The sequence below is a fragment of the Tyto alba genome, unplaced genomic scaffold (assembly GCF_018691265.1).
Source record: "Tyto alba isolate M040663 unplaced genomic scaffold, T.alba_DEE_v4.0 Super-Scaffold_27, whole genome shotgun sequence".
Lineage (NCBI taxonomy): Eukaryota > Metazoa > Chordata > Aves > Strigiformes > Tytonidae > Tyto > Tyto alba.
This window is the reverse complement of record NW_024881301.1, coordinates 28,235,731-28,253,088: the sequence shown is the minus strand read 5'-3', so window position 1 is coordinate 28,253,088 and position 17,358 is coordinate 28,235,731. Positions and strand designations below refer to the sequence as shown.

Below are 17,358 nucleotides of genomic sequence, written 5' to 3'. Positions count from 1 at the left end.
TCATACAGCTAGTACCAGGAAAGGCACACCTGACATTTGCTTTTATGCAAAATTGACTTACAATAGGCAAATCCTATTTTTCTGAAAGCCTAAACTCAAACCATAGTTTTAGGAAACTGGTATTTTAAAAACAAATGACTGGATATAAGAAATTTGCTGGATGGAGTTGTCTCAGTTTATCTCATACTCAATATTAGAGGAGCTACTAAGCCCATATTGCTTATTTCTTTCAAAATTAACCTCTTATTTCAAATTTCCTGGGCCTTCTTCGGGCTTGATAATGAGAGTCACTACTTTGCTATGGAAAAGAAACATCAGTCCAGTGTAATGATTTTCTGTAAAGAATCAGAGATTCAGTTCAGCATGAGCAAACCACTTTGAAACAAACATACTAAAAATCTATTAGTAAATTCTTGCAATCCGTACGGTATTGATTCTACAGTAATATGATCCAGATTCTTTCACTTGACTTTACAGAACTTTTGCCTTCAACAATAAAAGAAATAGTGACTCATTCCTCACCAGAAGACTCCTTTCCATTCTGCTGTTCATGCAACATGCCTACGGTCATCAGAACAACTACAACCAGAAACACGGGAATTCTCCAGGAACCTGCCACAGAAGCTGAAAGATACAGGGTTTTTTTTTCACAAGAAAAATGACACCATTAATAAACTCCACATTTAGCAAAACCAAGAAAGGCACCACATCAGCCAAGAACAATCTGGGCAGAAACTAGTAAGTGTCATAAAGCAAACAAGTTTTCTTCTATTCTTCCCTTCTGTGAATGTAAACACAGGTGAACAAGTTTCTCAATTAATAAACCAAGTTGTTACTGTTCCTAACTTCAGTGACTTTATGCTGATAGAACAATTATTAAAAACAACATGCAAAATTACATTACAATACACACAGAATAAAAGCATTTTAGATACCAGAGGCAAATGAAGTCCCCTCCTCTCCCCAAAATCTGTATTTATGTTACATCTCCACAGAGTGGCATCAAGAAGTGCCTTCTCGGGGTTTGGCTTCTCAGCTAGTACTTCCAGCATATACAAGACTGATAAAATGCAATCAAATGCAAAGCGATTATGTGTATCTTTAAAACCTCAGGGAAGTGTCCCCATGTGGTCAGAACAATCCTTGAAACCCACAGCTAAAGCAACGTATATAATGAAGTTTGCTGTGAAACATTCCATCAGTACAGTCTTCTGCTACTTGCATGATACTTCCACCATAAATTCTGATATGCTAATACAAGCTGATAATCTGTTATATTAAGTATGTAATATAAATCTAATACTAATAGATTACTATATTCTTATATTTGTATTAACAGATTACATAGATTACTGGCAAATTTATCTGATATTGTTGATACCGTAACATTTTTTTTGTTTCTAAGACTACTACTACATTCATTTTACAGCTTCGGCCTTGGTTAATAACAGGCTCTCAATAAAATAATAATATTAAAAATCACCACAAGTGGAAGTCTAAATCCACCCACATGTGACCCCAGGCCTTCCTCACTGTCAAGGAATAAGTACGAGGTCTGCGAGCCAAATAAGGGAAAACCATGGGAAGTACAAACCGGGCAGGAGGAGTGGAAGACACATGTTGCTCAGCATCTTGATGCTTTCCCACTCCCTACTCCAATGCTTCCTGCTGGCCACATGCAGCTAGAATTACTGAGCAGAGAAAACAGCCTACACTCCAGCTAAGACTCCATTGCAAAGATTTAGAGGAAAAGCAAGCGAGTAGCTTTGTTTGCAAGACAACAGAATCCCCGCAGACACATTAGAATAATAAATCCTTGTTACTCACCTAAATGAAAGAGCAGCATAATCCAGACAGGGACAGAGATTGCTTTTAAGTAACGTTCAGTGCTTATATTCCACTTGAATGAAACCATCAACAGGTAACCAACCACCAACGTCCAGATCTTTAAGAAAAAGATACACACAGGTATGTATACATACACAAGTACAATACAGCTATATTTTGATGTGCATGTATGCACACATATGCATGTACCCTTAACTGCCATATCAAGAGAACTGAAGCCAGGTTCTAATTCTTTAAGAAGCCTACATTTCAGCACTTTCAGTTAATTACAGGAGGTTTTGCTCCATGTAAGAGCAATGTAAAGTTTATGCAAACTGTAAGGGCAGGCTAGACGTGCCTTTGGTCTGCCCTCAGTATGGTCCTAATGGCAGGGCTTATATGTGCCTTGCTGAACACAAACCCTGAAGGTCTTGATGGTTTTGCACATGAGACCAAGCAATTATTCTGTAATTACTACTGAAAGGTGAGAACCTAACTGAAACGGGGCCACAGGGAGACAGAGCCAGCAGAGCACCATTCCTTCCAGCACAGAGCAGCTTGCCAGCTCCTGTGTTCCAGATCAAAGAAATAAAGGAGGGTTTTAAGCCAAATACAGCCATTAAGAAGCACAGCAAAAACTGCTGTTCCTCAACAGTGCTGGTCCACAAAACTGTCATGCCTTTAAATGACTCGTGACACGTAATTTTATCAAATATTTAACTAAAAACAGGACTGTCGTGTTTGAGCCTGATCAGCAGCCACAGAAGCCACCCCTATAGCCCCCTCCCCTGCTACCAAAAAACCCCACCACTCAAACCCAGGACAAGTACAGACAGAAAAAAGCCCGTGACAATGTATCAAGAGACACATGTGGGCATTTTAGTTTTGCTGCTTTTAACTACCTTCTACAACTCTGCTCATCAGATAAATCACAATACAGAATGCTAATTAAGAATCTTGAGATGAAGAATTTATGCTTGAAAATGCTGAAAAGATCAGAAATCAGAAGAGGAAACAGAAGGTGAAAAGCTGCCACTCAACAGAAGATGTGAAATAAAAAGTATGAAAATCTATAAAAATAAAAACTCAGTGTCATTCTTAATGAAAAAAAAAAAAAAAAAATATTTCTGACCCAAATGCAACAAACATTCCCTATCCAAAACCAGCTAGTGACACCTTCAAATTTACACTTATAAATCCATAAATCCCAATGAAGTTTAAATAGAATTTCTATTAACAGTATTTACTGAATCAGACGTCTTGGTAAGAAGAAAGCACTGGCAGAGACACAGAACAAGCAATCGGACAGAACGCATCACAAGAGCTTTCACCTCTTTCCTTTGCACTATATGACTCACACTGAAGAGGCAACTGTCCCTGTGAAAAGCAGATCTGTGTGACTACTCTCACGTACCTAACTGGTGTAGAGAAAATTTTAATTGTACTGAATACAGCAGACAAACAGTGATGGACCCTGTTAACTTCAGAGGGAACGCTCACACACACAAGGTAAGTTAAAAGTGCTCAAGAAATGTGAAGAAATGTTTTCATATTGATCTTTCTCATCAAAGCTCATCAGTCCAACTTTTCACTGCTATCTATAGCTTTGGATCAGAGCTGTGCAACGCTATGGCCAAATGTGGACTCAAGACAAATGGCTAAAACTAGCACAACTGTTAGACATCAAGGCTAAAGTCATAAACAAATCCCCCCCCAAATTTCATCTGAAATACGCGGCAGCACTCCTTTAACAACACAGATTCACAACAAATTCACTCACAAGGCATATTACAGCACAACTGTAATTGCAAGAGATAGCCCAGCATGAATACTCCCTAACATCAAACACACAGCATCTTGCATGATAAATGTTCTAGCATCATGCCATTTTTTCTCTTAAGCTGTTAAATTTAATGATAAATTACAAATAGGAAACTCAGTAAATTCAATAAATAAACTTCCTGATTAAAAATATGCCAAAAGTAGGAGGGCTAACAGGGCATAAGTCTATGTTTAACAGCCAACAAAGCGAAACATGTTGCACTGCTTTTAGCCATCCGTGTAGCTGACTAGCTAGCTAGCAATTCAGGGTTTAGGTATTCAAAAATGTTGTAGGTTACAATAATTCATCAATTCTCATTTATAAGCTTAGCAAATGACCAAGTAAAATTATTCCTTATTTCTATTGAATAAAAAGAAATAGCTAATTTTAAAACAAACAAGTCATCTTGTTTCAGAGATCAAACAATAACAATACTGAAGCCCTGTAAAAAACCTGTGTAGTCAACTGACTGGTCCAAGAGTTTCATTTCAGTGACACCATAGAGTAATCAGTTCTTTAACGATTAATGTTATGGCCAAGCAGTTCCCTACGCTGCAAGAAATATACTGCATGGGAACCAGGGTAGCCTACTTCCAACAATTCACAGCTGAAAGCAACTGACAAAGCAAATTAACTTAAATTGGCATGGACTAGGATTTCATCCCATACTAACTTGGCAACAGCCTACCTTTTTTTTTTTTCCTCCTCTTAACCCTTTAAAACTATGTTATATAACTTTTCCCAGTTTTCCTGACAAAGGTTTTGGCTACAAGAGTGTGAGAATATTAATAGCCTCTTTACTATTACATGTCCAGCTCATCAACTCACATCATGGAAATGGAGAATAAAAGTTACTGTCTACATTCATTCAAATTAAGATACTGTAATTATTGCACTGAAACTAGAATGGATAGAAATTCCATACTAAAGCAAAATGCCTGTAAGTTCGATTTATAGGAATGTACAGCTAACCAGGTAACTAATGCACACACTTCAAATACTGAAGAATGGATTAGCTACCATAAACTATCTATTTATCAAGCTGAAATCAGTTGCAGATGCCTAACTTTCACCATGTACTGATATTTTAAATGCCTATTCAGTCACAATTAGTATTTACAGACATGCACAACACCCATATATCCCAATTTTAGTATGGTTTAAACCTGTAAGCTTTCCTTCTTCTTTCCCTCACTTATCTTCACTGTCTGAACAGACAGCAAAGACCTTATTTCTCACACCTCCTCTGCATTTTGTAGCACCCCTCAAAAATTGAACAAAATGTTGTTTTGCCTTTAGACATGCGTCCCTAATAAATAGCTGTAAGACTGCAGTGTAGCTTCTTAGATTTCAGCATCCACTTCTGGGTTACAGTAGTAAATTTAAAAGGCCAATTTAGACATGTCTAGGCAAGCCTGAAGGGCTTCAGTTCTCTTCAAATTGCCAACTGGAGGCAAAATTACACCATAGAAAGATGCAGCTTTTATGCTAAGCTCAGGCATCTGCTTCACTGTTTTGATTTCTCTTTTAAATTTCAGTGCTGGAAAGTCTAGGATTTATCAGCATGATCGTATCACCAATGTTACTGAAAGTCTGTTTCCAGCCCCTGTTAAAGTTGAGAGAATTTGAAAATCCAAGAGACTCTTCTGGCCTTAGCATCATTTTTCAAGAACAAATTCTTTCTTACTCAAGTCATGACAACATTTATATTGATTTATAGTGAAGAGTATAATTCTTTATTTACACAGTTCACTCCCTTTTTTTTTCCTAGCAGCAAGTTAACCTCCGAGGGAGAGGTTTTACAGATGAGCTCATTTAACAGCTCACTGCTACTGAAAGTGGCAGTTCATTCTCTCTCACTGCCAGTCAGCCAGTCCCACTTCTGCACACCAGCTTCAACGTTCAGCCAGCCAGCTCAACCTCCCTAAGCTGATTAAAAACCATCCGGAAAAAAAAAAACAAGAGTTCACAATCTAATTCGTTTATAGCTAAACAGGCTATATCACAGAGATAAGACAGGCACTGACAACAGGGCAACTGAAGCGTGTATCAGAAGTGGGAGAAGCAAGAACAGCTCCTCACTGGTAGCAAAGCTGCCCAACCACTCGGTCTTCCTTGGGATGCTGCCCCAACAACTCCACATCCAGCAGCCAACACATTTCCCACCTGCTTTGTGTAAACCACCCCATGGTAAAACACAACAGTGAAGACTGACTAGAATAACCATTACTTCTTTTGATGTATATCCTGACAATCTTCCAAAAGTTTCCAGTTCTTAACAGGTCAGGACCTACCAAATGGTGTTTCAACTCTTCATTTTCTAGTTGTAGCTCTACCCCTCTCCCTTTGCCATTTCAAAGTGTTGGCTTTTTCCAGGCTGCTCTTTTCCCCTATGGAAATCATATGGCAATGTTTTTACAGTTTGGTTCGTTTTTTTAAATTGAGATACTTAAAGCTGTTTGATGAAACTATGGATCCAAATCAAACTATTTTCCAGTTTGTGTCAGGGTTGTGATAAAAAAAAAAAAAAAAGTCCTAACTCACCACTTCTCTTTAACATTTAAATATAAAATTTTCTTTTGGAAACAGAGATTTTTATTAGTTTTTCTTAAAGCAGGAAATCCTTAAAAACATTGACCAAACATTCACATAGCACTTTTGCAAACTTTTAAAACAGTGCTGCACTAAGTGAAGCTGATTGAAGAAGTTATTTTTTAACAGCAGTTCGTTATTTCTCTTCCTCCTCAGTGGCAATGCAGACTGGTGAACGAAAATGAACCTACCACAAAGCTGAGCAGAAGAGATTGGACTTGAAAAATTAAGCGACACAAGGCATTAAATGCATCACTAAAAGCCAAACTGTGTTTGCCACTATGAATATCACAGTGTTTTTCTGTCTGTTCATTTGAACCTGGTTTTCTAAACAAAAAAAAAGGTGAAGTGGCAGGTGGGGCATTATGAAAATGTCATTTTGATTCCAGTTTTCAGAACCAAAATTATTTCCATGTACCTTTACTGTATATTCCGCAGTACACAAGAGGAAATACCCCACAAAGTGCAGAGTTTAGCAGAATGAAGAAAATACAACTGCCCTCCATTTAGCATGGAGAATCTTTGTCAAACAGACACAAAACCAACTAATCACACATATAATACTACTGCCCACCTCAAAGCAAACTCAACCACCTCTTCCCTTCACTAAGGAAGCTGTCTTTACCTAAGCAGGTAAATGACACCCTGATTTTTTTTCCTAAGTAAGCATAAACCTGACAGGCTGGGTTATTCCTTGTCCTAGGCCCAAAGGACTAGAACAGCATACCAGCTCCGTTTCTTCTAGAACCCTCAGCTGTGACAGATGTCCATGTACATACGTTTGGCATTATTACAGACAGACTGCTAAACCACGTGAAACAGAAGCCTGGTGTTTAACAAGACCAGCCCTTTTTGAAGGGACAAAAGTACAAGCTTATAACTAGAAACCTGGAGCAAGGGGGAACTGACCATAAAAATCAACACTGCCACACACAGGTTGGAAGTATTTTCATTGTGTTCTGAAACATTTCATACACAGTGAATTTAGGGAAATCCATTACATCCAAGATGTCCATAAGACTGCAGCTACGAATGTTGAAAACGCTCCTCCTTTAGTTCACTTTTCCTGACTTAATACAAAAGTTATTTATGAGAAACGCCATTAATAAAAACACTCTTCAGAAATCAAACTCTTCAAAATTCACTTGTGAAAAGAGGGGTTTCAGAGTACATCAAATTCCCTGCAGACTGAGCACCACTCCTCTGACTTGCTTCATGATGACGCTTTCACAAGAGATGGCTCCCCAACACATGCAACTTCTTCACCTTCTTGCTTTATTATGGACAGCGCAGTTAAAATTTTGCTGGACAGTTCCATAACAAGCATTCCTCTCAGAGGTGATAAAAAAAAAAAAAATCATGTGTTCAAATAATACATATAAATACCAAAAAAAACCCTAACTTTATGTAGCATATATCATTAGGCTCGAGGCTGGTGACAGCTTAGTGCCTGGGGCTGCAGTTCATGCACATAAATCTAAACAAACTCAGAAGCCTTTTCAAGAAAGGTTCCTCACAGCAGCCTCTCCCAAAACTGAAGGTGGGTCTGGAACGGAAAAAACAAAGGTTGGAAAAGAAAACACCATCAACAACTCAGTCTCTCCCTGTCCCTCCCTATCCTGTTTCTAAATAGGCCACATGTGGTCTCTACACAGTTGATCTCCACCAAGTTGTGAAAACAACCCAAAAACTGTGGTTTTGGTAGGGTGTGTGTGTTTACAGTCAGCACCTGGCTGTATGATTTATAAATCACAATACCAAATAATGAAAATATTATTATTAACAGCAGAAGTCCTTTTTCAGATATGTTTTTTTTTTTATGCTGGGCAAGTTTTAGAAAAGCCACCTCTAAGAAAGTAAGGAGGGAGGAAACAAACAAACAAACAAAAAAAAAATCCTATCTGAAACACTCAAAAAATAGGAATTATATGCAACTCAAAAATCAGAACTGTGTTTTTCTCATTTGTAGTTCTTCCAACATTATAGTCAAATTTAACCCTTTCCCTTGCTAGAAGAGAAACTGCCCCATCAGGTGCACTTGGCAAAATGTAGATGCTTTTTTGCCTCCACAAGTGATATCCAATACACTGTGGAAGCCAAGCATCTTAGAACCTGTGACCCAAAATGTCTGCCAAGAAGCATGTTTGAAAATTTCAGTCTGAAAGGGTTACTTTAGGGGCTGTTGACATCTAATGCCAACACAAATGGAGGTTTCCCTGGTGGATCTTCGATAGCTTCCCTGATGGGGAGCAGACAGTCAGTCGGCCAAAACAGACAACACCTACCTTGAAAATATCCAATGCAGTGGTCGTGGCAAATGGTGTTTCTAGATTTGCCCAGCACTGTAGTGAGGAAAGGATTGACTAGGACATCTAACTGCATGCTAACCACTAGAACAAAATGAGATGTCCCTAGTACAGAAATATAAAAATACACTGATGCCCATACGCATGAATACACAGTTCTGACCCTGACCAATAACTTGTGACAAACCAAGGAAGAACTACTGGCCATGGGAAAAAGACTTTGACAGCCCTGTAACCAAGTTCACTCCACAGAACTCCACCAATTATATCAGATTTAATTTACTAAGATGTACTTCAGAGTCAATGTAGAGCAGCTATACGATCCGTATCATCTGTTGGAATCTACAAACTAACTATTTTCTAAATAAATATGAGCATATGAATCCTGCTGGGGAAAAAAAAAAAAAAAAAGAAAAATACAACCAATAGCTGGCATTTCCTGTATATTACTGTAAGTGTAAAAAGCCAGCCTAAAGTAGTCTGAACTTCTGCCACAAAGCAGAAGAATTTCCTGTACCTTAGATACAGTGCTGGATACAAGCATACTTCCTACAAAACTAGGACAAGGCAGTCCAAGATTAGACTTCAGAAGGTATACTAACTGCAAGAGTAACCGTGCTGAAATTGCCACAGAATATAAACATGTAAGGGTATATTCAGTCCACTATGGGACTTTTCAAAAAAAACAGAGATACAGAAAAACACTCCCCTTCCCTATTATAAGTAACTGAATTTCATGTAGCATGTATGTCCTCTACTCAAGACTTCTGCAAAAAACCCATCAAGAAGGCTGGAGCCAGAGCAAGGAAGTCATCTGGAATTTATAACCAGCTCCCATCTTTAAGGCCCAGCAGCCCACTACTTTTCTTGAGAAAGCTTCTTCAACAATGATGCAGGAACTGTAAAGCACAAAGGCAAATAAAAGGAGACGGCGAGAACAAGACGCTTGCAGACCAGCCTAAGATCTTGGACTTGTTCTTCAAATGCAGTGATTTGCAGTCATCTATCAAACAGTCCTATCATGGAAATATCTAGGATTCCTAATTCAAATTGCAGGTGTGACTTAAAAGCCACAGACAAGAATGTAGCCAGGAATATTTCCAGATCTTCGCTATTCAACACCATGAATGTCATTCCCAGACTGGAGGACAACAGTACAAGAAAGCTCTGTAACGTACTGGTGCCAAGATAGAAATTACTATGTCATTATTATATGCAATTGCTGCATTCGGAGAATACTTTTTTTCTGGAACTTAAGAGAATTTCTCTCACCGTACCATGGGCTAATAGATACCATAAACATACCATTAGTTAAGAGAACATTGAATTGGTATCCCAAAACCCCATAATCGTTCTCAGTCAAATTCTAACGATAGGCATCCCCTCACTTCTCTAGCACAACAGAGGGAATTAGAAAAGGAGAAGACAATCATGCATGTTGTTGTTCTCCGTAAGCAGCAGGGTCTTCCAGGAAGGGGTTTCTCCAAATAAGAATAACTACACTGAACACCTTTGCAGCCCAAGGCAAAGACTGTTGGTGGCTGGAGCACAAACATTCATAGTTCACAAGATTAAAATTACCATAAACAAATGTACTACGCTATCCAGATACTAGTCTCACACTTAAAATGAGACATGCTTGCTCATCAATTATGCTAAAAATTATATATCCTATTCATGGCAAGAAAATATTCCTTGCTGTCTAAGCCGAAAATTTACTTATTTTATGCTGATTAAGTTATTCCATATCAAAATAACAAAAAAATACAGAAATCTAGATTGGCTTAGTGGGCTGCTAAAAGAAACTGCAAGAAATTAAATTACCATTACTTTTGCTTATCACACAGAGCATCTACAAACAAAAATGGTTGTAATCTTCATGAAAGATAATATACAGAAGGAACTGTGGAGTATTCAGATCCCAGAGAAGAACAGTACAATGGAGCAAAGTGACTTGTAATATCCAGAATTCCTGTGCAGCTAGCAAGCAGACTATACATGTGCAAACAGAGTCTTGCAATATAGCACAGCAATTAAACGGCTTTAAAATGCTTAAACGAAGTTAAAGCAGATACTGTTAACTGATCCAGCTCAAGGCTTCTCAGCAGCATGGATAAACTGAAGTTATCCTGCTACAGCTCTCGGATAATATAAATCAGGTAACAGCAAAATTCAAGAAACTGGAACAGGAAAACACTGTAAAGTGATGATGCCAGGCTGAGTTGAGGTTGTTTACAATGGGAAATCCTACAGTTTCTTTCTCATAGAGGGCCCCAGAAAGAGTCATGGGCAGCTTGCTTAGTAAGCTACAGCAATTGGTTTGCTTAAGGAAGTCCATGGTCAGTTACGGTGACACGAACCCAAAATCTTCTCAAAGAACTCAAGTCAGAAGAGTTCTGGGAGCTTACTATCTTTTGCCTGATTAAAATCTTACAGCACTCCAACAACCACAGTGTCATATCAGAAACACTGGTCCGAAACAAAAGTATCAGACACTGATAAACAAAATTGCACCGAGCATACACAGACATCCAGCAGTGCATTACAACCATTGGTGTGAGGTTAAATCAGTGCAACTTCCTTTAGTACCCATATATAATATATATATATATATATACATACACACACATATACACTCCACCCAGTATAAGCAAGCACAGCTTAAAGAACCAAGTTTGAATAAAGGACCAGACTTAACCGGACTTAGTCAAGTCAGTGTAGCAACATCACTGATTTGTTAAAAAAAAAATGGGTAGGCTAATGCAAAGGAAAGTCTTGAGCTTACCAAGTAAACTGTGTGGCAACTAATCAAAACTTCCCATCAGCACCAAGGCACTACATTCTTCCACCACTCAGCTGAAAGTAAAGGTGGCTCTATCTTGCTTCTTCATAAAAACAGTGTCTCTGTCTACTCAGTCTTAATTATACTTCTGAGAACAAAACAGACCAGAAGCACGTCTCCCCTGACATCTTCCAGAGTATGCCAACATGTCAGAATAAAAAGCCAAGAAAATCTCTTCTTCCAATGTTTACCTTCAAGAGACAAAACACATTTTCTATTCCATTGTATTCACACTAGAAATAGCTCCAAATATCCTTTGTCAGTACATTCAGGAGAACTATTACTGTTTTATTTCTGGTATGCACCTCCAAAGTTGCATTTGAGATATCTGCATGCACCAGATCCGCCAAAGGATTAAAACTAGTGTTCAAAGAACATGTGTAATTCAAAATGAGAAGCCTAGACAACCTCGATCGAGTTGTTTTTTTTTCTTGACAGTTTCTCTCTCTTCCCCACCTAAGAACATCAGCTTTATCTGTCTATGCCCATTAAACCAACTGTGTATGTCATTTTCCACTTTGCTGTGTTGTTTAGCTTGTTTATAAAACTAGAGCAGCTTAAAAAAAAGACTCTTACGTTAAGCAATCTGAGCATGCTAATCGTACATCAGTATTCAATAACAGTACAACTCAGTGATCTTCTGTGCTTTCACCTATCCATTTACTTCAGATATGCAGCATTTCTTCCATTTTCAGTTACAACTAACAAAGTGAAAAGGAGTTCTGCCAGTTCTTAAATAGTCTACTGACTGAAGACAAGACAGAGAAAAGTAAACACCCAGAATCTTTATTACCGTAAGTAAAATTTGTAAGTGAGATAAACAGCTTTACTTTTTAACCTTCAAAGTGTGTTTGCACCATCTGATACTTTAAGAAAGGGGGGAAAAAAACCAAAATCAGTACACCGAGAAACAAGTTTTAAAATGCCTTCCTCCCTCCCCAAGTCGCTTTCAGAGCTGAACTGCTATTTCACAACACTTAAAGCTTATCTCACAGCTCAACAGAGCCGACGTTTGCCCAAGACCTCGACTGAATTACCTCAGACTTCACAGCATCTCAAAACTGGGGCATGACTAAACTACACGGACCCGAAATATCGACAGAGAAAACGTATCTGCCTCTGCTGCACCCACATGATTTTACACCGAACACCCCTCCACGCCGCGGGGTAACGCGGGAGTTTCTTTTAAAGCTGTTTTTACACAGGGCTTTATAGGGGAGGGAGGTTTGCCCGCGGTTTGTGTGTGTGCGCGGGCATCCCTGGCGCTGCCGCGGCGGCGGTCCCACCCGCGCGCGGCGAGGAGAGCTTCTCTCTCCTTTAGCGTACCAAAAAAAAAAAAAAAAAAAAAAAAAAAAAAAACTGCGGCAACTTCAAACAGGCGCCTGCCGATTGGAACCGCCTGGGTCTTTAAGCCTGCCCCGGCCCCCCCCCCAACCCCCGCCCGCCCGCCCGCCGCCGCGCAACAAGTGAGATGGCGGCCGGCGCCGCAACCGTCCCCCGGGCGGCCCAACGGCGGGGCGGGCAGGGCGGGAGGCGAGGGCCGCGTCCCGGCCCTCGGCGGCGGGCCCGGGGGGTCCGCGCCGCCCCCCCCCCCCCCCCGAAACCCCCTCCCGCCCGAGGCGGGCGCTCACCCACTGACTGCTGAAGTAGTCCAGCCCCTGGCAGATGAGGCGGGCGGCCTGGGCCAGCAGCACCTGCACGCCCAGGGAGCTTCCCAGGCAGTAGAGCCCGTAGAGCAGCGGCCCCCCGGCGCCCAGCAGCAGCAGGAGCCGCCGCCGCCGCAGCACCTGCTCGCCCAGCGCCTCCACCCCGTAGTTGGCGAAGCAGATGGGGAGGAGGAGGGCGGCCAGCAGGACGGGCGTGCGGGAGCGGTGCAGGCGGCCGAGCCAGCGGCGGCCCAGCGCCGTCAGGGAGCTCTTGAAGGGGTGCAGGAAGGTGCCGCAGAGCACAGCCCAGAGCAGCGGCCGCAGGAAGGCCTCCAGGATGAAGTAGACCAGGACGGCGGCGCCGCAGCACAGCCCCGCGAACAGCAGCGCGCCGGTGTTGTAGAAGGCCTGCTTGATCGGCTTCTCCAGCCGCGGCAGCGACACCCCCGCCGCCCCACCCGGGCCGCCCAGCGGCAGCCGCGGCATGGCCGCCGCGCCCTCCGCCCCGCCGCCGGGGGAGCCGCCCGGCCGCCGCTTCTGCGCCGGCGAGCCCGGAGGGGCCGCGGCCGGAGCCGCCGGGGTCTCTCCGCTGTCAGCCATGGCGCCCGCCCCCTCCCGCGCGGCGCCCGCCACGGCCGCGGCTCCGCCCGCCGCCGCCGCCCTCAGGGGAGGGCGCGGGGAGGCGGCCGGGGGCTGCGGCGCGGCCCCGGGCACGGACGTGCGCCCAGCCCGGCGGGGGAAGGAGGGGAGTTGCCGGCGGGGAAGGGTGCTGGGAAATGTAGTCCTGCCCCGGGAGCGCCGGCTGCAGCGCTCCCCGCCGGGGCGGCGCGGGGCTGGCCCGGGCCCCGCTTTATCCCTCCCTCCCTCCCTCCCGCCCGCCCGCCCCGGCCACCGGGCGAGGCTGCCCAGCGCCTTGCTCGCTGTTCCCGGAGGCGGCCGCCGGGAGCTGGAGCTCGAAGGAGCCCGCCGGCTTGCTTCACGTCCTCCTCCCCATCCCAGCAGCGCAGCCCTGTCGCTGCTCTCCCGGCCCTGCTTAGTCTCTGGTAACGGAAAATACTTGGAAATTTGCAGTGTCATTGCAAGGCGGAGAGCAAGACTGGTTAGGCCAGCTGGAGAATCTGCCTTGTCTGAACAAGTTCTGGCATTAAATGTTTAACAAGGAAGCATCTGGTGCTTTTACTGGGAATTAGGCCCGCTGAAAAAGTAGTCGTCCTGCCTGGTTTTTCAGACCTGACATCTGTAACATTATGTTTCATTGAACGTTTTTTTTTTGCAAATAATCCAGGGAGGAGCTAATTCACTGCACCTGACATACACCAGACCTCTGTGTCCATGCATAAGGGTAGCAGCTAACATTCTACAGGTAGTCTAAATGCCTCTATAATGAATATGCTTAGTCTGAGCAAGTTTTATTAGGGCTGGAATCCATGCCACTGAAACTAGCTCAGTGCTAGCACTGTGCTACTCCAGCAGTTTTCCTCTCGCAGTTTAACAAAACACTCCAGTTGGTACTAAAGCTGCTGGTAATGCTACCCTAAAACCCACAGAGGCATCTTCCTTTCTTCTGAATGAGAGATGTAGCATATCCTCTACAACATGTTACAGAGATTAAATACCTCTGAACACTGAAAAGTGCATCTAGAGATGGAATTTGATTCCCCTGCCGTGTTTTTGTTTGGTTGGTTGTTTTTTGTTTGGTTGGTTTTTTTTACTTTTTAGGATTTGCATGCAAGTTCAACATTATGTAACATCATGGCAGAGCTGTGTCCACCAGGACTTTAGTGGAGTGTTTCTTGCATGATGCAGGTAGCCAAAACCTGAAAGGACCCTGAACTCAATTGATTTTAACTTGTAAAACAGGAATATAACTGTTCATGGGCCAGCTTTTAAAGACAGAGCCATTTAAAGACAACAGAATATAGCCGACCTATCCCTATAATCACGCCAAGGAGGAAAGGTAGAGGCTTTTTCCACACACTCCCTGTAACTGTGTTGTATCCTGAAGCTGCAGCTGGGCACAGCCCGCTCCCCAGAGTCTTTGCCCCGCTGCCCTGACCTGTCCTTGCTGCAGAGCCTTCCCCCCAGTCACGCACCCCTTCCTGCTTATAGACATCCCTCCTGCAGCTCCTTGTTTTCCTCTGCTGCACGGATCACGTGTAGGTTCGACAAAGTGCTTTAATTTCATGCAGTGGAGGCATTTATAGGCCTACAGGTACCTTGTTTGATCCTGATGGGTGATGAGGCATTACAGGCAGTTGTCCATTTGAGAAGCTTTTATTGCACATTGAAAGGATACTGTCACTCACTGCTCTTTGATCAGAGAGATCTGCCTCCCGGCAGGGTGTTAAAATAGGTAACAAGTATGCATCTCTACCTGAACCTTTTCTCCTCAGTTCCTACAGAGCGGAGGAAGCATGCCAAAGAGACTCCAGTGGCTCATTGTAATGCATTTATTGCGTTAAAGTTCAATTAGCAAGTGTCAATTAAGATTTACACGGGGAGGGGGGGAGTTGAGAGTACAAATCCTTCTGTCAGATAAGCAGAGATGCCAGCAAATCAGATCTTCGTATGGACATCCTTATTCCTTTGATTTTTCTTAACAGACTCAGGCAGTCATGTTCTTCAGGAATAGAAATTGATGTCACCTCTTTGGCTTAGTGAAGCTATAAATACTGGTATACATAAGCTGAGGATTTGGTCCATACTGTAGAAAAACTTTCCCATTCTGTTTTATTATTCATTATAAACTACTAAACATATGAGAAATAAAAATTTAAAAACCAAACACAGTGCAACATGAACACTTAAGAACAAGAATATGACCATAAACGTCAGAAAGCAACCTCTGAGGTGACAACTGAGGGAGGATGCGTGATCTTTACAAGACACACCTCAAGCTCCACACACCTTAATTCCACAACAGATTTCAAACAGCAACTGCAGCCTTAACAGCTGATTTTGTTTAAGAATTGAAATGTTATGTTATTTTAGATTAGATGCCTATTTAGGTATAAATCGCACAGACGCATTGTGGTTTAGGCATTTTTATGGCCACAGGTAAGTAGTGCACCTCAGGGTCTGACACTACCAGAAATTCTCCAGCAGTCCCTTTGGATGTATTTTTGCTATTCATGCTTCTTCACGGGTGAAGAGGGCAGCAAAGGAATGCTTCTGTGTCAATGTAGATAGGTTTGTGCCTAAAAATAGACACGTGATAAGTATTTATAGTCCTCAGTGCTCTCCTATGTAGAGGGAAATATAAAACGATGTATTAACTAGTAAGAGAGAAGCTTGTAACTTCTGCCTGCTGCTGCACTAGTACCCTTGAGTTTGTGCTTGGAACTGAAGCTTTTGAGTCCCCTTCAGGAGATCCCAGGCATTCCTAGTTTTTATTCACTCCATGTGCAGTCAACACAGCCCAAAATTACAATTATTATCTTATTGTATACAGTTACAAAGTTACTTACAAGCTCTCTTACACAGGATAACAGAATATTGGGTACTGAGGTGACCATGAAGCAGAGGAGACAGACAACGCTGGCAACAGCAGGTTAATCATGAATTATACCTGAAATAACCCCATGAAACTCTGAATTAACTCAGCAATGAAGCCACAAGGTGTCAGCACTGGCCTGTGTATTTAGAAAATAACTCTCTCCCTTCTTGAGAGGCTTGTTTTAACCTGTGTTACTGAAACATTTATGAACATTCAGTTGAGGTTAATCTCACTTCATTAATTCACCTCAGTTTAACGACAGAATAATGTCCTCTTCAGATGAATTAAAAATACTCAACGTAAACTACTATAATTTCAATAGTAGCAGAACCAAAGAAAAAAAATACAAAATTTTTAAAGTTCATCATTAAGATATAAACTGCATCTTTAGGTCACTGGCACATGTCTCTGTATATTGGGCTAAAGAAAAAACTAATCTTTTATGCAGGTCAACTGCTAAAATGAGATGACCCTAAACTAAATGTAATTTACAAAACAGTGATAAAAAGAAAATGAAAAAACAGCTCTTGGGAACACTGGCTCTGGTTGTACCCAGTGATTATAGCAGTGACTAACTTGACTGCAGAAACAACTTCGTTCAGTATCTCGGTATATGCTATTATCAGCAGCACTATACTTGAATGATTCACGTAGAAAACTATGAACCTTGTTCAGTTAACAAGGGGAACGAAATGTGTGGCCATCAGGCAGAGCAGTCAGCAGCACCAACACCAAGATGTTCACTCAGTGGACCAGCATGCAAAAACAGCACCAGTAAGACCTGAGTGCATGGAACAAGAGTTGGATAGAAAGAGATCCAGTTAACA

General features: G+C 42.1%; 1 protein-coding gene across 1 annotated transcript in view; it reads right to left on the bottom strand.

The window, feature by feature from the left end:
* TMEM245 (transmembrane protein 245) overlaps positions 1-13,709 on the bottom strand; it is a 90,388-nt gene extending 76,679 nt beyond the window's left edge. The window contains exons 1-3 of the mRNA XM_032989015.2: positions 13,021-13,709; positions 1,828-1,945; positions 523-624 (exon numbers count right to left, since the gene is read on the bottom strand). Of these exons, the coding sequence (XP_032844906.2) occupies positions 523-624; positions 1,828-1,945; positions 13,021-13,635 (835 nt within the window). The 5' untranslated portion in view covers positions 13,636-13,709. The remainder of the gene's footprint in view (positions 1-522; positions 625-1,827; positions 1,946-13,020) is intronic.
* Positions 13,710-17,358: the final 3,649 nt, after the last annotated feature.